The 27,741-nt window shown below is 45.5% G+C and overlaps 1 protein-coding gene and 1 pseudogene across 1 annotated transcript in view; one reads left to right on the top strand and one right to left on the bottom strand.

Moving 5' to 3' along the window:
• GON4L (gon-4 like) overlaps window positions 1-27,741 on the bottom strand; it is a 96,646-nt gene extending 68,905 nt beyond the window's left edge. Inside the window, exons 1-2 of the mRNA XM_025378375.1 lie at window positions 27,634-27,741; window positions 24,128-24,658 (exon numbers count right to left, since the gene is read on the bottom strand). Of these exons, the coding sequence (XP_025234160.1) occupies window positions 24,128-24,632 (505 nt within the window). The 5' untranslated portion in view covers window positions 24,633-24,658; window positions 27,634-27,741. The remainder of the gene's footprint in view (window positions 1-24,127; window positions 24,659-27,633) is intronic.
• Window positions 16,081-17,341, top strand: LOC112631651 (annotated as a pseudogene).

Genomic DNA, 27,741 nt, shown 5'->3' on the forward strand with positions numbered 1-27,741 from the left:
TTTAAAAATAAAAATTTTTAAAATTTTTTTTTTTTTTTTTTTTTTTTTTTTTTTTGGGACGGAGTCTCGCTCTGTCGCCCAGGCTGGAGTGCAGTGGCCGGATCTCAGCTCACGGCAAGCTCCGCCTCCCAGGTTCCCGCCATTCTCCTGCCTCAGCCTCCCGAGTAGCTGGAACTACAGGAGCCCGCCACCTTGCCCGGCTAATTTTTTGTATTTTTTAGTAGAGACGGGGTTTCACCGTGTTAGCCAGGATGGTCTCGATCTCCTGACCTTGTGATCTGCCCGTCTCGGCCTCCCAAAGTACTGGGATTACAGGCTTGAGCCACCGCTCCTGGCCAAAAGCCAGGTGCTTATAGTCATTAGGTGGCTCATGACTATAATCCCAGCACTTTGGGAGGCCGAGGCAGGAGGATCACTTGAGCCCAGGAGTTTGAAACCAGTCTGAGCAACATATCGAGGCTTTGTCTCTACTAAAAATAAAAATTTTTAAAAATTAGGCTAGGCCAGGTGGCTCACACCTGTAATCTCATTACTTTGGGAAGCCAAGGCAGGAAGATTGCTTGAGCCAGGATCCAGGAGTTTGGGACCAGCCTGGGCAACATAAGGAGACACCTTGTCTCTACAAAAGTGAGGGGCTCTAAAATTAGCTGGGTGTGGGGATACACACCTGTGGTCCCAGCTACTTAGGAGGGTGTGGTGGGAGAATCACTTGGGCCCTGGAGTTCAAGGCTGCAGTGAGCTGTGAACATGCCATTGCACTCCAGCCTGGGTGTCAGAGCAAGATACTGTCTCTCTCTCTCTCTCTCTCTCACACACACACACACACACACACACACACACACACATACACACGCAAAGAAATATTCATGTAGTATTAAAAGTAGGCTGGGCGCAGTGGCTCACATCTGTAATCTCAGCATTTTGGGAGGCTGAGGTAGGCAGATCACTTGAGGTCAGGAGTTGGAGACCAGCCTGGCCAACATGATGAAACCTTGGCTGTAAAAAAAAAAACACACACACAAAAATAAGCCAGGCATGGTGGCAGGCACCTGTAATCCCAGTTACTTGGGAGGCTAAGGCAGGAGAATCGCTTGAACCTGGGAGGCAGAGGTTGCAGTGAGCCAAGACAGTGCCACTTCACTCCAGCCTGGGCAACAGAGCAAAACTCCATCTCAAACAAAACAAACAAACAAAAAAAGAATGCTGGGCACAATGGCTCATGCCTGTAATCCCAGCACTTTGGGAGGCCGAGATGGGTGGATTACTTGAGGTCAGGAGTTCGAGACCAGCTTGGCCAACATGGCAAAACCCTATCTCTACTAAAAATACAAAAAATTAGCCAGGCAAGGTGGCGGGCACCTGAAATCCCAGCTACCTGGGAGGCTGAGGTAGGAGAACATGTTGAACCCAGGAGGCGGAGGTTGCAGTGTGCCGAGATTGCGCCATTAAACTCCAGCCTGGGCGACAGAGCGAGACTCTATATCAAAAAAAAAAAAAAAAAGTAAAAAGTAAATATCAGAAATCAGGCTATCAAGAAAACAGCTTGCATATATACAGAATATCCCTGGACTATACACAAAAAAATTGTTTAAAAGTTACCTGGGAAGACGACTTGGGGAGCAAGAGTACAGAGTGAAAGGACACCTAAATTTTCACTGTGTACTTGCTCTATTCCCGAATTTTTTCCCTAGTTTGTGCACTACTTAGCCAGTCTTTATACTTGGGTCTCACTCTGTCGCCTAGCCTGGAGTGCAGTGGCATTGTTATAGCTTACTTCCATCACACCATCCAGCTAAATCTTCCGTTTTAATGGTGTTTATTCTAATAGAATTTTACTTGTTCTTCTGAATTTGACTTACATACCCTAATTTCCACTTATGCTTCTTCTTTCTTTGCCTCCTAAAAGTGAGTAGCATGATTTTAGCTTATAATTAGTTGATTTGTACTGTTCTCAGCTAATTTTGATGTGATGATCGGCCAGCCGTGGTGGTTCACACCTGTAATCCCAGCACTTTGGGAGGCTAAGGTGGGCTAATCGCCTGAGCTCAGGAGTTAGAGACCATGCTGGGTAACATGGTGAAACCTCGTCTCTACTAAAATACAAAAAATTAGCCAGGCGTGGTGGCCGGTGCCTGTAATCCCAGCTATTCAGGAGGCACAAGAATCACCTGAACCTGGGAGGCAGAGGTTGCAGTGAGCAGAGGTCGCACCACTGCATTCCAGCCTGGGCAACAGAGTGAGGCACTGTCTCCAAAAAATAAACAAATAAATATAAATTTTTTAAAAATAATTGATGTTATCAACACAGAGTTCTTAGATTGGCAGTAAATAAGTTACAGATATGCTCTGAATAAGGTTTTGCTTTCTCTATTTCTCTTACCCTGCTCAGCTTCTCTTTCTGAGGTCTTTTAGCGTCCAGCATATCTATAAAGGAAGGTGGGGTCCTAAAGGGCTCAGGGAAGGGGAATTAAATTGAAAAGCATTGTGGAGTCAGAGAGAAAAAAAAATTGTAGAAAAAAGGAACATTTCCTCTATGTAGAGTATGAAAAATGATTTTGTGGTGCAGCTGATAATGTGTTTGCAGGGACAGATTTTTTTTTTTTTCCAGACAGAGTCTCGCTGTGGGTCAGGCTGAAGTACAGTGGCACGATCTGGGTCACTGCAACCTCCACCTCCCGGGCTCAAGCAATTCTCCTGCCTCAGCCTCCCAAGTAGCTGGGATTACAGGCGTATGTCACCACGCCTGGCTAATTTTTGTATTTTTAGTAGAGACAGGGTTTCACCATGTTAGCCAGGCTGGTCTCAAACTCCTGACCTCAAGTAATCTGCCCCGCTACGCCTCCCAAAGTGCTGGGATTACAGGCATGAGCCAACGCACCCAGTCCTGCAGGGACAGTTTACAAAGTAGTTTTTTTTTTTCTTGAGACAGAGTTCCACTCTTGTTGCCCAAGCTGGAGTGTAATGGCACGATCTTGGCTCACCGCAACCTCCGCCTCCCAGATTCAAGAGATTCTTCTGGCTCAGCCTCCTGAGTAGCTGGGATGACAGGGATGTACCACCACACCCAGCTAATTTTGTATTTTTAGTAGAGATGGGGTTTCTCTATATTGGTCAGGCTGGTCTTGAACTCCTGACCTCAGGTGATCTGCCCACCTCCGCCTCCCAAAGTGCTGGGATTACAAGCACGAGCCACTGTGCTTGGTCAAGTAGTTCCAATTCTTTGTTGTTGCTGAGACAGGGTCTTGCTCTGTCCCCTAGGCTGGAGTGCAGTTGTGTGATCTCAGCTCACTCTGGCCTCAACCTCCTGGGCTCAAGTGATCCTTCCGCCTCAGCCTCCCAAGTAGCTGAGACTACAGGTTCCTGCCACCATGCCCAGCTAATTTTATTTTATTTTTGTAGAGATGGGGTCTCACTATGTTGCCAAGTCTGGTATTGTACTCCTGCCCTTAAGCAATCCTCCCACCTCAGCCTCCCAATGTACAGGAATAGGTGTGAGCCACCATTCCTGACCCCAAATATTTTTTAAGTAGTAAAAACGTCAGTAGAAGAGGCTCTGCCTACCAAAGTGAACCTCTGTGTTTTGAGGGGCAATACTTGCTTAGATTTTAAAGTTCTGGTATGCTTGTTTAAAAAGTCATTTGTGGGCTGGGCATGGTGGCTCACGGCTGTAATCCCAGCACTTTGGGAGGCTGAGGTGCACAGGTCACTTGAGCTCAGGAGTTTGACACCAGCCTGGCTAATGTGGTGAAACGTTGTCTTGACAAAAAATACAAAAATCAGCCAGGCATGGTAGTGCGCACCTGTAGTCCTGGCTACTTGGGAGGCTGAGGTGGGAGAGTCACTTGAGCCTGGGAGGTCAAGGTAACAGTAAGCCGCGATCACACCGCTGTACTCCAGCCTAGGTAACACCACTGTACTCCAGCCTAGGTAACACAGTGGGAACCTGTCTAAAAAAAAAAGTCATTTGTGGCTTCATGCCTGTAATTCCAGTGTTTTGGGAGGCCAAGGCAGGAGGATTACTGGAAGTCAAGAGTTAGAGGTTGTAGTGAGCCATTATTGTACTACTGCACTCTAGCCTGGGCTACACAGTAAGACTCTGTCTCTCTAAAAATAAATAAATAAATAAAAAGTCATTTCTAGCTAAGCCCAGTGGCTCACACCTGTAATCCCAGCACTTTAGGAGGCTGAGGCAGCAGGATCACTTAAGGCCAGGAATTCTAGGTTGCAGTGAATTATGAGACCTCACTGGTTAAACAAACAAACAAAAAACATTTCCATGCTGGGCAACTTATAGAGACCTTGTGTCTGCAAAAAGTCAAAAAAAAAAAAAAAAAAAGAAGCAGCTGGGTGTGGTCGTGCAGGTTTGCAGTCCCAGTTTTTTTTAGCTGGATGGTGTGGCTCCTGCCTATAGTGCCCAGTGACTTGGTAGGATCATTTCAGCCCAGGAGTTAGAAGCTGCAGTGAGCTATGATTGTACCACTAGACTATAGCCCGGATGACAGAGTGAGACTTCATCTCTTCAAAAAAAAAAAAAAAAAAAAAGTTTAAACACTAACACCTGCAGTCAAGAAACATGATTTAGGCTGGGCAATGCAAACCCAGAAGGCAGAGCTTGCAGTGAGCCGACATCGTGCCACTGCACTCCAGCCTGTAATCCCAACACTTTGGAAGGCCGAGGTGGGTGGATCACTTGAGATCAGGAGTTCAAGACGAGCCTGGCCAACACGGCAAAACCCTGTCTCTCCTAAAAATACAAAAATTAGCCAGGCGCAGTGGCACGTGCCTGTAATCCCAGCTACTTGGGAGGCTGAGGCAAGAGAATCACCTGAGCTGAGGAGGTGAAGGTTGCAGTGAGCTAAGATCATGCCACTACACTCCAACCTGGGCAACAGAGTGAGACTCCTTCTCAAAAAAAAAAAAAAAAAGAAAAAAGAAACATGATTTAACAATGTATCGCCAGGCACAGTGGCTCACACCATAATCCCAGCACTTTCGGAGGCCTAGGCAGGTGGATCACAAGGTCAGGAGTTCGAGACCAGCCTGACCAACACGGGGAAACCCCGTCTCTACTGAAAATACAAAAATTAGCCAGGTGTGGTGGCAGGAGCCTGTAATCTCAGCTACTCAGGAGGCTGAGGCAGGAGAAACGCTTGAACCCAGGAAGCAGAGGTTGCAGTGAACCGAGATCACGCCACTGCACTCCAGCCTGGGTGACACAGCAAGACTCCGTCTCAAAAACAAACAAACAACAACAAAAAAAGGTATCGATTGTAACAAAATGTCAATACTTCAAAATAATCCAACTATCTTTTCTATGCAGTATTTTCATTTTTTTCTACAGTGTATATGATGCTGCTGCATTCATAATCACAAAACTAAAATGTTATTTAAAATAAAGTAAAACAACAAAAAGAACATGTACTAAACAGCAAGGTTATGGGTGATTTTTATTTTCACCTTTAAAGTTTTCAATATTTTCCAAAGTAGATATATATGAATTGTCAATCTTTCTTTCTTCCTGTTTTGTGTTACAAAAAGTAAAAAAGTTAAAGAAAAATTCTGGAGAGACTCTCACAGTGTACTTTTATTGCTATTACTTGTATATACAACTAATCAAAGTGCAAAGTAGTAGAATCAATTTTCGATTCTCCAGATGAATGAAGGGGAGTGATATAACAGATAATACTAAACAATAAATGTTTATCTAAATCTGGATATCTGTAAACTGATTTTAAATATCTCTTAATTACACTTATCAATAACTGAGTGACTATGAACCCACAGTTATTTATCCATTCCTTCTCTAGCATTTTAATCTTATAATTTCCTCCAGTTCCTTCTGACAACTTATCTTGAAAAAATATTCAATAATCTTGCTGCCTTCTCTAGTTATTTATCATCGCCCATTCCCCCACCACAAAAAAAGGAACGAAGGCTGGGTACGGTGGCTCACGCCTGTAATCCCAACACTTTGGGAGGCTGAGGCGGGCAGATCACGAGGTCAGGAGATCAAGACCATCCTGGCTATAGGGAAACCCCATCTCTACTAAAAATACAAAAAATTAGCCAGGTATGGTGGTGGGCGCCTATAGTCCCAGCTACTCGGCAGGCTGAGACAGGAGAATGGTGTGAACTCGGGAGGCAGAGTTTGCAGTGAGCCGAAATCCGGCCACTGCACTCCAGCCTGGGCGACAGAGCAAGACTCCGTCTCAAAAAAAAAAAAAAAAAGGCCGGGCGCGGTGGCTCAAGCCTGTAATCCCAGCACTTTGGGAGGCCGAGACGGGTGGATCATGAGGTCAGGAGATCGAGACCATCCTGGCTAACACGGTGAAACCCCGTCTCTACTAAAAAATACAAAAAAACTAGCCGGGCGAGGTGGCGGGCGCCTGTAGTCACAGCTACTCGGGAGGCTGAGGCAGGAGAATGGCGTGAACCCGGGAGGCGGAGCTCGCAGTGAGCCGAGATCGTGCCACTGCACTCCAGCCTGGGCGACAGCGCGAGACTCCGTCTCAAAAAAAAAAAAAAAAAAGGGAAGGAAGTGGAGGGGAGAGGACGGGGAGGGGAGGAGGGGAGAAAGGGAGGAAGGGAGGAGGGGAGGAGGGGAGGACAGGGATGGGGGAGAGGGAGGAAAGAAATCTCTGGTGTTTCATTCCTCCTCTTTTTTCCTTTTTTTTACACACAAGGTCTTGCTCTGTCACCCAGGCTGGAGTGCAGTGATGCAATGAGATCTCACTGAAACCTTGAACTCCTGGGCTCAAACTGTCCCTGTTTCAACCTCCTGAGTAGCTGGGACTACAGGTATGCACCACCACACTTGGCTAATTTTTAAAAGTTTTCTGGGCCGGGGCAGTGGCTCACACCTGTAATCCCAGCACTTTGGGAGGCCAAGGTGGGCAGATCACGAGGTCAGGAGATGGAGACCATCCTGGCTAACACGGTAAAACCCCTTCTCCACTAAAAATACAAAAAATTAGTCGGGCGTGGTGGCGGGCGCCTGTAGTCCCAGCTACTCGGGAGGCTGAGGCAGGACAATCACTTGAACCCGGGCGGCAGAGCTTGCAGTGAGCTGAGACTGCGCCACTGCGCTCCAGCCTGGGCAACAGAGAGAGACTCCGTCTCAAAAAGAAAAAAAAAAAAAAAGTTTTCTGTAGAGATGGAACCTAGCTATGTTGCCCAGGCTGTTCTTGAACTCCTGGCCACAAGATCCCCACACCTTGGCCTTCCAAAGTGTTGGGATTACAGGTGTGAGCCACTGTTCCCAGCCCCATTCCTTCCTCTTTAAATCCTTCATATAATGTCCTTTCCTCAACAAACTCCTGAATCTACTCTCCAAGATCATCAATCTTCAAATGTAACCTTTTTCTCAGGTATTATCCTTATCCCTCCTTTGCTACTAAATTTTAAAAGTACCTTGTTCTTAAAGCTCTCCTTCCTCTTTTCACTTTTACTATTACTTCTCCAGTTGTTCCTTCTCTGTTATCTTCTCCCTCAATGCAAGGTTTTCTTTAATCCACTGTTCTTCCCCCTCCATGTCTGTTTCCATGGAGAAGAACCATGACTAACACTGTGAACATTTCTAGTCCTTGCCTCTTACTAAATTTCAATCTCAGATTTCTATTTTTGCTTGCTGGCCCTATTGTCACCTCACATTCCATTTGAGGTAGGAGATCGGCAGGACTTGTTTTCCAAGCATTGTTCAAAAGACCCCACTGAACAAAACAGGAGCTGATCAAAAAACTGGCCAGAACCAGCTAAAAGCAAGATGGTGATGAAAGCCACCTCCTGTTGCCCTCCTCACATCTGCAAGCTAAAAGAACCTCCCACCAGCACCATGACAGTTTACAAATGCCACGGCAACCCCCAGATGTTACCTTATATGGTTTAAAAGGGGAGGGACTCTCAGTTCTGGGAACTCCTCACCCCTTTTCCAGAAAATCCATTAACAATCCGCCCCTTATTTAGCATATAATCAAAGTATACCCATATATATATGGCCATATAGATCTCATGCCTTTGGGGGGGGTCACTGTTGGCCACCCCCTAGATGCTCTGGGATTTTCGGTATTTGGTATGGGGACTCTCATAGGCTGATGCCTGGATACTCTGGGTATTTTGACATTTGGCACCGTTACATATTTTTTCCTTGTTGTCTTTGTATATATACAGCTAGCCAGCAATCCACAGGGCTGCTGCTGCTGCTACTTCTCTTTCTTATGGAGCAGCCATTTCCCTTCCTCTGTTTCTCTAATAAACTTACTTTTAATTCACTCTGTTGGTTCAGTCATGATTCCTTCCATTGCAAAGCCAAGAACCCTCCTGGGCTGAGCCCCAATTTGGGGTTCACCTGCATCATTCCTTGGTGACTATGAAGGGATCAATAATAAGCCAAAGGGAACTGAGGGAGACCTCTAGCCAGACCCTAAATTAAAACTGATTGGGTTGAGCACTGTGGCTCACGCCTGTAATCCTAGCACTTTGGGAGGCCAAGGCAGGTGGATTGCCTGAGCTCAGGAGTTCAATACTAGTCTGGGCAACACAGCAACACCCCGGCTCTACTAAAAATACAAAAAATTATCCAGCCACGGTGGTGCACACCTGTAATCCCAGGTACTTAGGAGGCTGAGGCACAAGAATTGCTTGAACCCAAAGACTGACTGGCACCATTTGGCCTCCACGAAAAGGTGAGTGTCCCCTTTGTTCCCCCTCAATGTGTGTTTTGTTTTTTGGGTTTTTTTTGAGATGGCATCTTGCTCTGCCACCCAGGGTGGAGTGCTGTGGCACGATCTCAGTTCACTGCAACCTCCGCCTCCCGGGTTCAAGCGATTCTCCTGCTTCAGCCTCCCGAGTAGCTGGGATGGCAGGTGTCTGCCACCATGCCTGGCTAATTTTTGTATTTTTAGTAGAGACATTGGCCAGGTGGGTCTTGAGCTCCTGACCTCGTGATCCATCCACCTCGGCGTCCCAAAGTGCTGGGATTACAGGCGTGAGCCACCACGCCTGGCCGATGTGGTGTTCTTTTTTTTTTTTGAGATGGAGTCTTGTTCTGTTGTACAGGCTGGAGTGCAGTGGCGGGATCTCGGCTCACTGCAAGCTCCGCCTCCCGGGTTCACGCCATTCTGCTGCCTCAGCTTCTCAAGTAGCCGGGACTACAGGCGCCCGCCACCACGCCCAGCTAATTTTTTTGTATTTTTAGTAGAGACGGGGTTTCACCGTGTTAGCCAGGATGGTCTCGATCTGACCTCGTGATCCGCCCACCTCGGCCTCCCAAAGAGCTGGGATTACAGGCGTGAGCCACCGCGCCTGGCCAATGTGGTGTTAACTGATTTACTTTCTCTTTCACTCTCTTCTCTCTCCCTTTACCTTTTCAAATCAATCAGGAAATGGGAATGGTATCTCTAGGTTGTTAGGCAGTTCATTATCCCTCATCATCTGGGTGCCCCAGACAGAAGCACACCTGGGCATCCATGTCCTTTGTAATTTACTTTGTCACCTTCTCTCTTGGACCTTTCTCTTTAGCTTCTAATGACCTGTCATTTTACTTTTCTGCTCTTAGTGCCTAAATGCATACTTATGTTTATCCTGTTGTCATGTTTGTAATCTCTGTTTCAGCAATTTGGATAGTTCTTTCTATTCCATGTAAGGCAGGCTTTTGTTATTTTGAGAGGTATTCCTTTGTGCTGACTCTGGGATGTCAGAGTCACATTGTTCTGTGGCCCCAACTGTGTTAGGTCTCATGTCTTTGGGCCTCACTGTTGGCCACCCCCAGATGCTCCCCAGTTTTCAGCATCTGGTATGGGGACCCTCACTGGCCAATGTCTAGATACTCCAGGTTTTTCAGCATTTGGTGCCGTTTCATTTTTTTCCTTACTCTCTTTGTCATTGCACCCACTTCAGCAACTTCTTCTAGTCCCTCCTAAAATCATAAATTTTCTTTTCTGCAACAGGTCTCTTCCTGTCTGTTTTTCTTTCTGCTCAAAATGAGGGTCCCAAATGAGATACCCTGTTCAAGCCCATTTTTCTGGAGGCCCTGACCCTCTGACCTGATGATGACTCCTTGCAATACACAAAAGCAGCCGCCTAAACACTTTTTTTTGGTGTCTCCACTGATGGGTGAGTTCTCCACTGCCTCAGGGACTCCAAGGACATCCCCTGAACAACAACTCCTCTCTTCCCCAATTCACATTTGCTGCTACAGGAGCCTGTTTTTCCTAGCTTCCTTTCCCTTTCCACCTCTTCCGTCTTCTTTTATCATACTTCTACTGGTCATGTCTCTTTAGGATTGTGGGTTAGAGTCCCACCCTGGGACAGTCCCAAGGTCTTGGGTGCAAGATCTCTGATCTTGAAGTTGTCATGGTAAGGTGCCCCCTTCATCCATCAATGAGTATTCTGGCTTGCTCTCTCTTTCTCTCTCCCCCACCAAAGAAACAAAGGGAAAGGTACCCCTCATCCCCCACTCTGCTTCCTTTCCCTCTTTTTCTTTCCTGCCCTTTTTAATCATCTCCTCCTCCTCTGAAGCTGAAGGGGAAAAAAAAAGCATAAAAGAGGTTTTTAAAATAAAACTGTTATGAAAACTACCTTACCCAAATTCTAGTCTACAGTTTCCTTGGATTACCTATTAGAAAAAACAAAGTTTAGCCATGTGAACAGGTTTCAAAATTGTCAGAAATAATTTAAATCCAGCTATCTTTAATAAAGTCTAAATGCTTTTCAAGTTCACATGAGTCCTTTGGTAAATAAAACTTGTTTTCAAATTATTAATAAAGACTGGGTGCCGCCGCTCACACCTCCCAACATTTTGGGAGGCTAAGGTGGGAGGACTGCTAGAGCCCAGGAGTTCAGGACCAGCCTGGGCAACATAGTGAGACTCCATCTCTAAAAACAAAAAAGTTAGCCAGGTGTGGTGGCATACACCTATAGTCCCAGCTACTCAGGAGGCTGAGATGGGAAGATCACTTGACCCCAAGAGGTGGAAGCTGCAGTGAGCTGTGATCATGCCACTGCACTCCAGCCTGGGAAACAGAAACCCTGTCTCAAAAAATCAATTAATTAAATAATTGCTGGAAATAGAAATGTCTTCAGAATTGTATAAATAAGACTAATTTAAGATTGTTGGCTCAATGAAAATAGCTGAATCATCTGAGTTACTGGCAAAATGCCCATGTGTTTAAGATTCTTACTTAGGGGTTCACCTAATGTTCAGAATTTAAAAATGGTTAACCAGGAAATAACTCTGAATGACCAATTTTGTCTAATATAGTTCTAGCTAGGCACAGTGGCCCTCACCTGTAATGCCAGCACTTTGGGTGCCCAAGGCAGGTGGATCACTTGAGGTCAGCAGTTTGAGACCAGCCTGGCCAACATGGCAAAACCCCATCTCTACTAAAAATACAAAAATTAGCCAGGCGTGGTGGTGCATGCATCCCAGCTACTTGGAAGGCTGAGGCCCAAGCTCTTGAATCCAGGAGGCAGAGGTTACAGTAAACTAAGATTATGCCACTGCACTCCAACCTGGGTGACAGCGTGAGACTCTGTCTCAAAAAAAAAAAAAAAAAAATTATAAATAATAAATTAGGTAAATGTAATGAGATAAATGCTTGTAAGTGAACTTTTTGTATAATTTAAAATCTTAAAATCATTTTGGATGCTTATTGGATGCCTGGGTCATTTCCAATTAAGAAAGGAATATTATATAGGGAAACATTTTTTTTTTTTTTTTTTTTTTTTCGGAGTCTTGCTCTGCCGCCCAGGCTGGAGTACAGTGGCCGGATCTCAGCTCACTGCAAGCTCCGCCTCCCGGGTTCACGCCATTCTCCTGCCTCAGCCTCCCGAGTAGCTGGGACTACAGGCGCCCGCCACCTTGCCCGGCTAGTTTTTTTTTTTTTGTATTTTTAGTAGAGACGGGGTTTCACCGTGTTAGCCAGGATGGTCTCGATCTCCTGACCTCGTGATCCGCCCATCTCGGCCTCCCAAAGTGCTGGGATTACAGGCTTGAGCCACCGCGCCCGGCCTATAGGGAAACATTTTACAATAAAATAAAAAATTTTAAAAACTGTGGAATGGTTCTCATCTATAAAATCCTAATATCTGATAGTTCAGGATTTCTTGCTTCCTAGGTTGATATAAAACTTACCAAAGAAGATGCGTTTTTATCGAGAAAAAGAATAATTGTGCCTAATTCAAAAGTTATCTAAAGGTTGGACTTGAAAAGGTAATTTATGAAACCAGGTAGAAAGGAACCAGTAAGTAGGGGAGAGATAGGTAAAGAAAGTTATGGATGTTCAGAGGTATTTTTGGTAAGGAAAGTTATAAAGAAAAGAGAATAATTCTACATAAGAAAGAATCCTCCAAATCTCGGCAGGGAAAAAAAAGGATCTTATATGGTAAATTATTGTTCCAGAGTAGTAGAATGACTAGTTATTTAAGAAAAATGTAGTATAGGACAGGCACAGTGGCTTACGCCTGTAATCCCAGCACTTTGGGAGGCCGAGGTGGGTGGATCACTTGAGGTTAGGAGTTCGAGACCAGCCTGGCCAAGATGGTGAAACCTTGTCTCTACTAAAAATACAAAAATTAGCTGGGTGTGGTGGCACATGCCTGTAATTCCAGCTAGTTTTGATGAGGCTGAGGCAGGAGAAGTGCTTGAACCCGGGAGGCGGAGGTTGCAGTGAGCCAAGACTGTGTCACTGCACAGCAGTCTGGGCAACAGAATGAGACTCCGTCTCAAAAAAAAAAAAAGGGGGGCCGGGTGCAGTGGCTCACGCCTGTAATCCCAGAACTTTTGGAGGCCAAGGCGGGCGGATCACGAGGTCAGGAGATCGAGACCATCCTGGCTAACACAGTGAAACCCCGTCTCTACTAAAAATACAAAAAAAAAAAAAATTAGCTGGGCATGGTGGCGGGTACCTGTAGTCCCAGCTACTCAGGAGGCTGAGGCAGGAGAATGGCGTGAACCCAGGAACCCAGGAGGCGGAGCTTGCAGTGAGCAGAGATGGCTCCATTGCACTCCAGCAGCCTGGGCAACAGAGCAAAACTCCGTCTCAAAAAAAAAAAAAAAGAAAGAAAAAAGAAAGAAACTTGAAAAACTAATTCAGGCCATGACAAGAAACAAGGGGTTGGACAAGCCTCACTATACCTTCCCCTCTCCCCTCTGGAACTTAGGAGGCCAGGTTCAAAAGGCCCTCTAAGAATATGAAAATAAAGTATTGCCCTTTCCCACAAAGGAAAAGATTGCTCTGTTTAACCAGGAAACTTAGTCCTATTAAAAACTTGGAAAGGGCCAGGCCGGTGGCTCATACCCATAATCCTAGCACTCTGGGAGGCCAAAGTGGGTGGATCACGAGGTCAAGAGATCAAGACCATCCTGGCCAACAAGGTGAAACCCCATCTCTAGTAAAATACAAAAAAATTAGCTCGGCATAGTGGCACACGCCTGTACTCCCAGCTACTTGGGAGGCTGAGGCAGGGGAATCGCTTGAACCCAGGAGGCAGAGGTTGCAGTGAGCCGAGATAGCGCCACTGCACTTCAGACTGGGCAACAGAGCAAGACCCCATCTCAAAAAAAAAAAAAAAAAACTTGGAAAGAAGTATCCCTTGAAGATCAATTGTAATATAATCAATATGGAAGGGCCCCCACTCCCCATTAGGTATTGTTAAGCACTCCCATTACTGTTAAACTTCGGGGAATCACTAGCTAGGTACACCTGTCCTGGATTAAACAAACCTGTTTTTTGTGAATCCCTACAGGCACAAGACTAGGACACTATGACCTACACCTGCAAACCTCTGGAAGACTTAAAGTTGCCATTTCACAAGACAGATAAGTAGCAACCACCTCCTCCTGAGAAACACCTTACTTGTCCTTATTGAGTATAGGGACCACCCTAAAGCCCAGTGTGATACCCAGTTGTCCCTGTTCTTCTTGCTCCCTGCTTCTAATCAATCTAACTCACTGTGGAATGGGAACAAAACTCCATAGTAAACATTTCTAGAATTATAGCATCGGGAAATAGCATGCATGATTGCGGAATCTGTCATCAGCACCCTCAGGATAGACAGCATCACCCTCTGGTGCAACCTGCAAACCTCACAGCCATCTCCCCAAACCTCCTAATTGGCCATAGTGTTCCTCTGGTACCTAGGCCCCTACTTGTAAAATGGCTCTCTCCCACACTTAACAGATTCACCTTACTCCTCTCCAACCACCTTCCTACCCCCCTACTATTACCTGGACCTAGGACGCTGGGTATCTACAGCTCCAGTGTACTAATGATACTATCTTTTGCACAAATTGTTGTGACAATGACACAGAGACGGAAATTCCCCATGATGCTTTGAACTAACCCTAGTGGCCAAATTCCCAAGGCCATGGGAGGGCAAATGGGATCCCACTGGTAAACAAGGAGACTATACATGGTGCCTCCTCCAGGACCAATACATGCAAGGGAGAAACGACTGCTTAATCTGGAAAGATGGAGGTACCACCCTCTGGTGGAAAATGAGGGCTATCCAATCACCCGCATTGGAACCTGGAAAAAGTATCTCTATAGACCCAGTTTGGCAATAAAAAAATGCACGGCATACCTTGCAAGGATTCAATTTGTGACCCATCTGGGTTCACCTTTAGGGGAAGAAATCCTACCCCACACCCACTTCCAACCCTGTAGGGAACCATTTATTCTTCTAGGAATAGCTTTCTATTTTGCTTATCAAAACCTTGAAACACCAGTGAATGTATTTTGGCCACCATGATCCCTTCAGGGGGTATCCATTCATAACCCCATAAAACCTAGAAAAACAAGAAGTAAAAGAGCAATAGGATTAGTTTTTACAGGAATTGGGACAGCAAGAGGGGTGGTGGCCCCGTGTGGGGGGCTTTGCATACCAGAAGTCAACGCTAAGAAACATAACTCAGGCCCTAGAATCTCTGGCCACCAACACAAGTCAGACATTAAGAAGAACTCAGGAATCTCTGGACTCTCTGGCAAATGTAACCCTGACAACAGACTAGTCTTAGATTGTTTATTGACTGAAAAAGGTGGAGTCTGCACTGTTATCAATAAGACCCGCTGCACATATATTAACAACTCTGGACAGGTTAAGGTTAACACTCAAAAGTTCTAAGAGCAAGCCACCTGGTTACATATATATAACCAGGGAACTGACCCCAGCTATATCTGGTTGACCATAAAAAGTACCCTCCTGGCCAGGCACAGTGGCTCACGCCTGCAATACCAGTACTGTGGGAGGCTAAAGTGGGAGGATGAGTCAAGACCAGCCCGGGCAACATAGTGAGACTGTCTCTACAAAAAAATTTAAAAATCAGCTGGGTGTTGCTGGCACACACCTGTGTTCCCAGCTACTCAGGAGGCTAAGGCAGGAGGATCACTTGAGCCTGGGAGGTTGAAGCTGCAGTGGGCCACAATCACACCACTGCACTCCAGCCTTGGTGACAGAGCTAGATCCTGTCTCAAAAAAACCCAAAAAATAACAACAAAGAAAACACCCTCCCAAGTCTCACCTGGTTTCTACTCTTTTTAGGACCTCTAGTGGCTATCCTATAACTACCAGTCTTTGGCCCTGCCTCCTACAGCCTCCTTGTAAAGTTTGTGTCTTCTAGATTGCAACAATTTCCATGTGAAGATGATGCTAGCACATGGCTTCCAACACATCCTTGTTCTGATCCCTTAGATGAGGCATCAAGAGATTTTTACTCCTCCAGTGCTAGGCAGGACCAATGCCCATAAAAACAACAGGAAGCAGTTGCAGAAGATGGACTTCCACCCTTCTACAACCCTGTTAAGACTGAAGGGGAGTATATAATGTGGGGAGTTAGGTAGGACAGAAGCAGGATTTGTTTTCCAAGCACTGGCCAGAGACCCTTGCTGAAGAAAACAAGAACAAAACCCTGATCAAAACAGGATGCAGCAAAGAAAGCAGCCAAAACCAGTTACAACCAAGATGGCAACAAAAGTGACCTTTGGTTGTTCTCACTGCTTATTACACACTAATTATAATGCATTTCCATGCTAAAAGAAACTCCAGTGGGTCACAGGGAGCCAGGCCTGGTGGCCAGAGTGTATCATGAGGCTGGACCTGGTGATGCAGAAGGTGGTGGTCCACCCCCAGGTATACTGCTCAGTGTGGTGGATCATTTCAACAGAATCAGCAAGGTTGGAAAACAGAAATGCATTCTTCATGTGCTTTTGCAGTCATGGCAAATGAAAGTACTTGATGTATCCAGCAGTTCTGCAGTCCCTTTTAATGAAGATGACACAGATGATTGTTTTTTAGCCCACGATTATTTGGAAAACACATATAGGATGTTTAAGAGGATGAATGCCAGGGAAAGAACAGTTGGGTGGTACCACACAGGCCCTAAACTACACAAGAATGACACTGCCTTCAATGAAATCATGAAAAGATACTGCCATAACTCAGTATTGGTCACTAGTGACATGAAGCCAAAGGACTTAGGGCTGCCTATAGAAGCATATATTTCAGGAGAAATCTATGATGATGGAACTTCAGCCTTGAAAACATTTGAGCATGTGACCAGTGAAACTTGAGCAGAGGAAGCTAAGGAAATTGGAGTTAAACACTTGCTACAAGACATCAAAGACACTACAGTGGGCACTCTTTCCCAGTGGATCACAAACCAGGTCCTGGATTTGAAGGGACTGAACTCCAAGCTTCTGGGTATCAGAAGCTACCTGGAAAAAGTTGCCACAGGCAAACTGTCCACCAACCACCAAATCATCTATCAGCTTCAGGAGGTCTTCAAGCTGCTGCCAGTCATCAGCCTACTGGAGTTTGTCAAGGCCTTTTTTTTTTTTTTTGAGACGGAGTTTCACTCTTTTTGCCCAGGCTGGAGTGCAATGGTGTGATCTCGGCTCACTGCAACCTCTGCCTCCCAGGTTCAAGCGATTCTCCTGCCTCAGCCTCCTGAGTAGTTGGGATTACAGGCATGCGCCACCATGCCTGGCTAATTTTCTATTTTTAGTAGAGACGGGGTTTCTCCATATTGGTCAGGCTGGTCTTGAACTCCTGACCTCAGGTGATCCACCCTCCTCGGCCTCCCAAAGTGCTGGGAATACAGGCGTGAACCACCGTGCCCGGCCCTTGTCGAGGCCTTTTACCGAAGACCAATAACCAAATGGTGGTGGTGTACTTGGCCTCGCCGATCCATTCTGTGATCACCCTGCACAACCTCATCAACAAGATTGCCAACTGGGATGTAGAGAAGACAGACAGGAAAAAGAAGAAAGCAAAAAAGGATACAAAAGACGACAAAGAGAAAGATACAGGAAAAAAGTGATATAAAGAGAAAAAGGAGAAAATGTAAACCATATAGACTTTTTAATTTGTAAACTAAAATCTTATAAACTAAATCAGTGTGCTACTAGGGGGTTCTTTTCCACTTTAACTGCTTGTTAAAAAGCTGTCCTGGGCCAGGCATGGTGGCTCACGCCTATAATCCCAGTACTTTGAGAGGCCAAGGTGGGTGGATGACTTGAGGTCACGAGTTTGAGACCAGCCTGGCCAACATGGTGAAACCCCATCTCTACTAAACATACAAAAATTAGCTGAGCGTGGTGGCACACAAAATTAGCTGAGCTGTAGTCCCAGCTACTCAGGAGGCTGAGGCAGAAGAATTGCTTGAACTGAGGAGGGGCCATTGAGATTGTGCCGTTGCACTCCAGCCTGGGAAACAAGAGCAAAACTATGTCTCAAACAAAACAAAACAAAACAAAACAAAACCAGGAGTTGAATTTTTCCCATCTTGAAAGACTCTTTCGGTCTGTTTCTGGTAATTTACAAAATTGCTAAATGGAATACACAAATTCCGTATGTTCTCTGCCTCGTAACACCATGAGTTCTAACCCTTCTGAACTCTGAGAATACCACAAGTTTTGGACCCATAGCTCTAGCATTCTCAGGCTTGGGATCCAGGCTCCGTATATTGTTTACCTTGAAAGACACAATTAAATGGACTGGTTTTAAAAAATAAAAACGGGCCGGGCGTGGTGGCTCATGTCTGTAATCCCAGCACTTTGGGAGGCTGAGGCAGGCAGATCACCTGAGGTCAGGAGTTCACGACCAGCCTGGCCAACATGGCGAAACCCTATCTCAATTAAAAATACAAAAAAAGCCAGGTGCAGTGCCTCAAGCCTGTAATCCCAGCACTTTGGGAGGCTGAAGAGAGCAGATCACGAGGTCAGGAGTTTGAGACCAGCCTGACCAACATGGTGAAACCCTGTCTCTATTAAGAACACAAAAATTAGCTGGGCATGGTGGTGGGTACCTATAACCCCAGCTACTCAGGAGGCTGAGGCAGGAGAATCGCTTGAACCCAGGAAGCGGAGGTTGCAGTGAACTGAGATCGCGCCACTGCACTCCAGCCTGGGCAACAGACTGAGACTCTGTCTCAAAAAAAAAACAACAAAAAAATTAGCCGGGCATGGTGGTACATGCCTGTAGTTCCAGGTACTCAAAAGGCTGAGGCAGGAGAATCGCTTGAACCCAGGAGGCAGAGGTTGTGGTGAGCCAAGATCGTGCCACTACACTCCAGCCTGGGCAACAGAGTGAGACTCTGTCTCAAAAAAATAAAAAATAAATAAAAACATACATACACACATACATACAAAGAAGAAAAGTCCCACCAGTGCCACGACAGTTTACAAATGCCATGGCAACCCCTAGAAGTTACCTTAAATGGTTTAAAACGGGAGGATCTCTTGGTTCTGGGAACTCCCTGCCCCTTTTCTAGAATATTGATGAATAACCTGCCCTTATTTAGTATATAGTCAAGCAATAGCTATCTATTCACAAGGGCTGCTGCTATTGCTGTGTCTATGGGGCAGCCATTTCCTGTACTCTGCTGCTCTAATAAACTTGCTTTCCTTTTTCTCTATTGGCTTGCTCATGAACCTTGCACAAAGCCAAGAACCCCCTTGGGCTAAGCCCCAATTTTGAGGTTCACCTGCATACCTCATACCCAAATCTGAACTCAAATTCAAAGTCTTAAATACTTTCCCCATGAAGGCATGCATCACCATCCCCTACTCCAGATATCTTACATGTCAATCTCTGAGCAGTGTTAATTATTTCTTTGTAATGTATCCATGGTATACCCATTCTTCTCTACCCTTACTGCCAGCATCCTATTCTAAATCTTAAGGTCTTAAGGCGAAAGCTTCAAGGCTCTCTATAATCTGGATCTGCTCTTTCTACCTGAAGCCTTAGCACTCTCCCACACAAACACAGCATTTCTACATGTTTGCAGAATATGCTATTCTACTTCCACTTCTTCCCTAACAATCTATCAAATCCTGTGAATCCTTCAAGCTCCAATTCCAAAAAGTATGTGCTTATGGTTGTCTTCCCAATTACGATTCTAAACTTCCTGAGGTTAGAACTATGTCTTCTGCTTCTTTTAAATGTCACACAGATAAAGAGATTATATGTTTTAAATCAAAACTCAGAACAAAGGATCTGTCATTTTCAGACAAAAAAAAAATCTGACAGATAAAGTTAGACATCAAAATGTGTTTTATAGGTTACTGCAATGGCTTACTAAAACTACAGAATTATCATAATTCATGTTGAATACTTTTTGTGGAGTCTTTTATCATACAAGGAAGTTGTATAATACTACTACTAATAGTATTTCTGGGCTGGGTGCAGTGGCTCATGACTGTAATCCCAGCACTCTGAGAGGCCGAGGCGGGCAGGTCACCTCAGGTCACGAGTTCGAGACCAGCCTGGCAAACATGGTAAAACCCTGTCTCTACTAAAAATGCAAAAATAGCTGTATGTGGTGGTAGCCACCTGTAATCCCAGCTATTCGGGAGGCTGAAGCAAGAGAATCGCTTGAACCTGGGAGGCAGAGGCTGGAATGAGCCGAGATCACACCATCGCACTCCAGCCTGGGCAACAGAGTAACACTCTGTCTCAGCAGGAAAAAAACAAAATCCTTACCCCAAAGTTGGTCTCAGTCACTCAAAATGATTGATTTATTGAGCACCTACTAAAAGTCTACCACCAGCGTAATGGAAGGCACAGTGACTACAGAAGCCTCAGCCCCACGTCCTCCCATGTTCCGGTCTAGGGAGATCCTTCATGGCTCTTGAAAAACTTTGAGGCCGGGTGCAGTGGCTCAAGCCTGTAATCCCAGCACTTTGGGAAGCCGAGGCAGGCGGATCATGAGGTCAGGAGATCGAGACCATCCTGGCTAACACGGTGAAACCCCATCTTTACTAAAAATACAAAAAATTAGCCGAGCGTGGTGGCGGGCGCCTATAGTCCTAGCTACTCGGGAGGCTGAGGCAGGAGAATGGCATGAACCCGGGAGGCGGAGCTTGCAATGAGCTGAGATCGCACCATTGCACTCCAGCCTGGGCGACAGAGCGAGACTCCGTCTCAAAAAAAAGAAGTTTGAAACCAGCCTGACCAACATGGTGAAACCCCGTTTCTACTAAAATACAAAAATCAGCCAAACATGGTGATACACGCCTGTAATCCCAGCTACTCGGGAGGCTGAGGCAGGAGAATTGCTTGAACCCAGGAGGCAGAGGTTGCAGTGAGTCAAGATGGGGCCACTGCACTTCAGCCTGGGCGACAGAATGAGACTCTGTCTCAAAAAAAAGAAAAAAAAAAGCAAGAAAACTTGATTCCCTCCTATGCTTTGTATATATCTCTCCTGACTTCCTGAATTAAGTAGTTGAACTGATTCTTATCTCCTTACTATTTTCTTTAAACCATCACAAAGGAAATGCCTTTTTTCCAGTAAAAACACCTAAATTCCAGTATCACCTTAAGTTGTCCTCATCTAGTATACTCTGCTCTTACTTTTTAAAAAAAAGAATAGGCCGGGCGCGGTGGCTCAAGCCTGTAATCCCAGCACTTTGGGAGGCCGAGGCGGGTGGATCACAAGGTCAGGAGATCGAGACTATCCTGGCTAACATGGTGAAACCCCGTCTCTACTAAAAATACAAAAAACTAGCCGGGCGCGGTAGCGGGCGCCTGTAGTTCCAGCTACTTGGGAGGCTGAGGCGGGAGAATGGCGTGAACCCGGGGGGCGGAGCTTGCAGTGAGCCGAGATCGCGCCACTGCACTCCAGCCTGGGAGACACAGTGAGACTCCGTCTCAAAAAAAAAAAAAAAAAAAAACAAATAAAAAAAATAATAAAAGAGAAAAAAAGGAAAGGCATGGGGAGAATAAAGAAAAACCTTCATTTCTCCTTTCCTTATGTCTAAATAATGAGAACTCAAAAAGACTGAGGCTTACACACTTGCCTTATTAAGTAGAAAACTATCAAAATAAGAATTTCAAAGTAATAAAAAGTATTTGTCCACATCAACTATGTGCAGGACAATGTCCTGCCTTGTTTTATTTTTTATTTGTGATCAAAAGTCAAATCTATGTAATTAGCGAAATGGCACAAGCTATTTACCCTTTTTTATTCTAAAAAAATTGTGTAGAAGATTAGCAGTGAAACAATATGTAATACATACAAAAAAAAAAAATACTGCTATTTCTATCTACATTTCCAGATAAAACACAGGTGTCCCAAAAGCAATACAACAATGCAAGCTACTGTGAATAAGGTTGTAGATATATAGTAATATGCTATGACAAGGGATGATTTCACAGGAGAGCACTTTTCCCCAAAAGAGCTTTCATCTTTGACAATGTGCTTCAGGCAGCTCATGCCAGAGAGGGCATGACTAACACAGTACACCATCAAGATTAATGCTAAACTCCCTCATCTTGGGCACTCCATCAGTTTTCAAACACAGCAGGGTCAGAAACATAAAATTCTTCAATATAAACACACACAAGACACAATAAAACACCACATGCTGAAAAGGTACCAGTAGGACAAAATAAGAACAAGTGGACTTAAGGCCAGGCAGCTCACGCCTGTTAATCTCAGCACTTTGGGAGGCCAAGGTGGGCGGATCACAAGGTCAGGAGATCGAGACCATCCTGGCTAACGCAGTGAAACCCCGTCTCTACTAAAAGTAAAAAAAATTAGCCGGGCATAGTGGCGGGTGCCTGTAGTCCCAGCTACTCAGGAGGCTGAGGCAGGAGAACAGCGTGAACCCGGGAGGCGGAGCTTGCAGTGGCTGAGATGGCGCCACTGCACTCCAGCCTGGGCCACAGAGCGAGACTCAAGTGGACTTAAAATTTGGCAAAAAGGAAAACATCTTAACAGTCAAAATGAATGAATAGGCCAGGTGCGGTGGCTCACGCCTGTAATCCTAGCACTTTGAGAGGCTGAGGTCGGCAGATCCCGAGGTCAGGAGTTCGAGACCAGATTGGCCAGCATGGTGAAACCCTGTCTCAACTAAAATACAAAAAAAAAAAATAGCTGAGCATGGCAGCATGCGCCTGTAGTCCCAGCTACTTGGGAGGCTGAGGTAGAAAAATTGCTTGAACCCAGGAGGCAGACGTTGCAGTGAGACGAGATAGTGCCACTGCACTCCAGCCTGGCAACAGAGCTCAAAAAAAAGAAAAAAATCACCTACCTACCTACAGGAAAAGCTCAAATGCCTTAATATGAAAAACCCTTCACAATCTCGGCCAGGTGTGGTGGCTCATGCCTGTAATCCCAGCACTTTGGGAGGCTAAGGCAGGTGGATCACCTGAGGTTCGGAGCTCAAGACTAGGCTGGCTAACCCGGTGAAACCCCATTTCCACTAAAAATACAAAAATTAGCTGAGCATGGTGGCAGGCGCCTGTAATACTAGCTACTCAGGAGGCTGAGGCAAGAGAATCACTTGAATAGGGGAGGTGGAGGTTGCAGTGAACCGAGATCATACCACTGTACTCCAGCCTGGGTGACAGAGTGAGAATCTGTCTCCAAAAAAAAAAAAAAAAAATGAATAAGAGAAGTTGGTATCTTTTCTAAAGCATAAATGTGTTCTGCTTAGCCGTTTAAATGACTATCACCTACCTACAGGAAAAGCTCAAATGCCTTGGTATGAAAAACAAAACCCTTCACAATCTTAGCACAATCTACTACTCTAAAGTCATCTTAGTAGGGCGCGGTGGCTCACGCCTATAATCCCAGCACTTTGTGAGGCCAAGGTAGGTGGATCACCTGAGGTCAGGAGTTTGAGACCAGCCTGGCCAACATGGGGAAACCCTGTCTCTAATAAAAATACAAAAATTAGCCGGACATGGTGGCGGGCACCTGTAATCCCAGCTATGCGTGAGGCTGAAGCAAGGGAATCACTTGAACACGGGAGGCAGAGGTTGCAGTGAGCCAAGATGACACCACTGCACTCCAGCCTGGGCGACAGAGAGAGACTCCGTCTCAAAAAAAAAAACAAACAAAAAAAGAAGTCATCTCCCACCACCTCTTCCAAGCAACCATGTCACCATCCTCTTCTGCCAGTGTATCTTTGTGTACTGTTCTCGGCCTATGTGCCCATACCATTTTCTGTCAAACCGCAATTCATCCTTCAAATTGGAAGGGTCATTCATCTCAGTAGAGCCTTTCCCAGTGTCCCAGGCAGTAGTCTCCCCCTTTAAGCTGCTGCCCAATCACAAAAGACCATACACATCTCCAGACACACCAAATAAAGGATGAGAGAATGGAATGAAAGGGATACAGAAGTGGATATAGGGAATGGGAGGGGAAAGGAAAGTCTATATTCATTCCTAAAGTTCACTGCTGGCCAGGCACAGCGGCTCACACCTATAATCCCAGCACTCTAGGAGGCCAAGGCGAATGGATCACCTGAGGTCAGGAGTTCTGAGACCAGCCTGACCAATGTGGTGAAACCCCGTCTCTACTAAAAATACAAAATTAGCCAGGAGTGGTGGCAGATGCCTGTAATCCCAGATACTTGGGAGGCTGAGGCAGGAGAATCGCTTGAACCCAGGAGGTGGAGGCTGCAGTGAGTCGAGATCCCACCATTGCACTCTAGCCCAGTGACAGAGCAAGATTCTGTCTCATGAAAAAAACTAGTTAACTGCTGACCCTTAGAAACACAACAGTTCTAATTCCGTACCAAATCAATATCCCCTTTCAGAAATACTACTCTGTAAAGGCGCCCAGAAACAGCAATGGCAAAGAGGTATTGACAAGAATGTAACCTAGAGACCTTTTATACCTTACCTCCTTCTTCCTTGACTTCTTCACTAGGCTCTTCTGAAAAAGGCTCCTTTAGGATAGGATGATCACGTCTGTCTTCTTGGGTAACTGGCCCAGGCCTCAGTGTAATTTTTTTCCCTCTTTTTGAGCCAGTAGCCTGGAGTTTTCCTTTACCAATGTGTATATTAAGGGGGTGAAAAGACTCCAAGGAAGGTAGGGTGATTCCCTGAGAGATGGCAACATCAACACTTTCTAGAATTGGTACATTTGTGTCCTGGGTGAGCATCCCAGAGCTCAGAGATGTATCCTCCATACCAAGCTGATTTCCTGCATCCTGCACAGATTGTACTTCGAAGCCAGCTACTCTGCCATGACTTGGATCCCAGGACAGTGACACCGACCTCAAGTCCTTAACCTGGTCAGATTCTGCTTTAACAGCTGATTCTAGGTCTACGTTGTTTTCCTCCTGATTGCCTTTATGCTGCAGGGACTCTGTCACTGTAGTTCTTCTCTTCTTACAGGGCAACATTTTAAAAGTCCCACTTTTGTTCCATTCTGAAAGAATAAAAACAAGTTCTTACTGCCTTCATATTAATTAATCGTAGTAACATTTACTCAATTATCTTTTCATTTATTCATGTTCAATCACGAACACAATACTTCACACCAAACGCACAATTTCCCTTTAGGTGGAAGCTGAGAGACAGCGGTTAAGTGACTGAGTTCAAATCTCAACTCTACTGATTACTACTGATGGACTACTGTTACCTTGGCCAAGTGATTTAACTTTGCAAGTCTTCAGTACCCTCAACAGTAAAAAATTATTGCTCTTACTTCATAGAATTGTTACAAGAATTAAAGGGTAAGAGATTAATAAACATTGTTATTATTACCATCAGGGTGGTAGACTAGCATGATGCTGAGAATAAACTATGGAGTCAGACTGTCTGGATGTTTCCCGAGTCACCTTCTCTCCAGCTTTATGACCTTGTGTGAGTTACTCATCCTGAATCTCAGTTTTTTCAGCTATAAAATGGAATATAGTAGCATCCACTTCATTAGATGGTAAATGATCAATACATGTTTGCTATTGCTGTTTTAATAAACAGGTATTTCCATTAACGGAAACAAATCAAAAGCAAAGTGTGACTGTTTAAAAGGTTAGGCTATGTTGGCCGGGTGTTGGCTCACGTCTGTAATCCCAGCACTTTGGGAGACCGAGGTGGGCAGATCACCTGAGGTCAGGAGTTCGAGACCAGCCTGACCAACATGGAGAAACCTTGTCTCTACTAAAAATACAAAATTAGCCAGGCATGGTGGTGCACGCCTGTGATCTCAACTACTCCAGAGGCTGAGGCAGGACAATCACTTGAACCTGGACGTGGAGGCTGCCATGAGCCAAAATCGCTCATCATTGTACTCCAGCCTGGGCGACAAGAGTAAAACTCCATCTCAAAAAAAAAAAAAAAAAAGAAAAGGTTAGGCTATATTAACAAATTTTGTGTTGAAACAAGGAAGATGAGAGTCCTACTATCCTCTGTGCTATGTTACTTCTTGGCTTTTTGCTTCAATTCTAGTTATCACATTTTAAGGGCACTACTGACCTAAACCAGAGGGTATCCTCTATGTTCTTTTAGTACCTGTTTGCAAACCTCTTTTACAATACTTATCAGTTTTGTAATGGTTTCTCGTCTTTCTGTTTCTCGTCTGCTTCCTCCAAAACTATGAGCTTTTTGAGAAACAGGATTATTTCAACTCATATCCCTAACATCCAGCAGTATCTGGGTTTTTTTTGGAACAAGGTATTGCTCTGTCACCCAGGCTGCATTGCAATGGCATGAACATAGTTCGCGGCAGCCTCGACCTCCTGGGCTCAAGCAACGCTCCCACCTCAGCCTCCCAAGTCATTGGGATTACGGTTCCATCCAAGCCACTGCACCAGTTCAGTATTTGGGTATTGTAGATACTCCACATGTCACTGAATATTGTAGATACTCAGTGAAAGCTCCCTGAATAATAAATGAAACAGAGGTTAAACAACTTATTCTGTGCAGCATTTGGGCCAAGTGTTAAGCATTATATAAAAACTGATGGTGGCTGGGTGCAGTGGCTCACACCTGTAATCCCAACACTTTGGAAGGCCAAGGCGGGCGGATCACAAGGTCAGGAGTTTGAGACCAGCCTGGTCAATACGGTGAAATCTTGTCTCTACTAAAAAATACAAAAATTAGCCAGGCGTGGTGGTGGGCACCTGTAGTCCCAGCTTCTCGGGAGGCTGAAGCAGGAGAATCACTTGAACCCAGGAGGTGGAGGTTGCAGTGAGCCAAGATCATGCCACTGCACTCCACCCTGGGCAACAGAGCAAGACTCTGTCTCAAAAAAAAAAAAAAAAAAAAAGACATCTTATTACCCAGGAAAACTTTACTGTCATAAATAGATCCAACAATAGAATAAGCCGCCTTGTGTCAGATCACTGGCAATGTTCAAGCAAAGCCTGAATGTCCACTTATCAGAGTACTAGATGAAAGCTGGAACTAGAGAACTGAAAAACAAAAGTTCTTTGTAACTCTAAGAGTCTAAGGTTAGATTTCTCTTTCTTTCTTTTCTCTCTTTCTCTCCAGAGACAAGGTCTCGCTCTGTTGCCCAGATCGGAGTGCAGTGGCAAGATCCTAGTCACTGCAGCCTCAGACTCCTGGGCTCCAATGACCCTCTGGCCTCAGCCTCCCAAGTAGCCGGGACTACAGGCACTTGCCACAACCCTCAGCGATGTTTTTTGTTTTTTGTTTTTTGTTTTTTTTTGTAGAGACGGGGTCTCAATTTATTACCCAGACTGGTCTCAAACTCCTGGCCTCAAGCGATCCTCCCACCTCAGCCTCCCAAAGTGCTAGAATTATAGGCATGAGCCACCGCGCCCGACCTATAGTTAGTTTTAAACCTCCCTTCTGTTTCTCCAAGACATTAGGGGAGATTCTCCATCCCCTCAATCAACTGACGTCCTTAGTCATTAAAGCTTAATAAAACATGAAGATTTCGTTAGATTCCTGTGAGAGATGGTGGTGACTGGATGAGAAATAGAATGGGAGTAGCCAGGGCAACTCTTTAATTTCACAGATAATTACTGAGATCAAAAAAAGGAAAACAAAAGAAAAAGAAAGAAAGAAAAAAAAGGAAAAAAGACAGCTACTTCAGCTCCAGGCACTTCAAACACAACAGTAGCTCGACAGAGTCCGCTTTTTTGGGAACCCAAGTCGGACCAGCAGGGTGAATGAATGCCAATGTGGAGGCAGCCCCGGCACGGCCCTCTCCTAGGAAAACATTTTCAAAAGGCGTCCTAACCGCGCTTCCACCTCGGTGCCCAGGGCTGGCCCCAATCCCCATTCCCAACTAGAGACCTTCACGCCCTTAACTTCCGCTACGCACCCCGCGCCCACCCTCAGACCGGACCCTCTCGTCCTGGACATCGTTCGCCCAGGTGTCCCAGCTCCCACCTGCCTCTTCCCACCCCACCACACATAAACCTGTACCCTCACCTGCCGGCCTGATTCCGCGGAAACGGGTTTGGCACCACCGGAAGTCAGCCAACGACAGCGAATTGCGTGCGCGTCCCCGAGCCTAGGAGCGCCGCGCCGCAGGGCATC

This window comes from Theropithecus gelada, chromosome 1, assembly GCF_003255815.1.
Source record: "Theropithecus gelada isolate Dixy chromosome 1, Tgel_1.0, whole genome shotgun sequence".
NCBI lineage: Eukaryota > Metazoa > Chordata > Mammalia > Primates > Cercopithecidae > Theropithecus > Theropithecus gelada.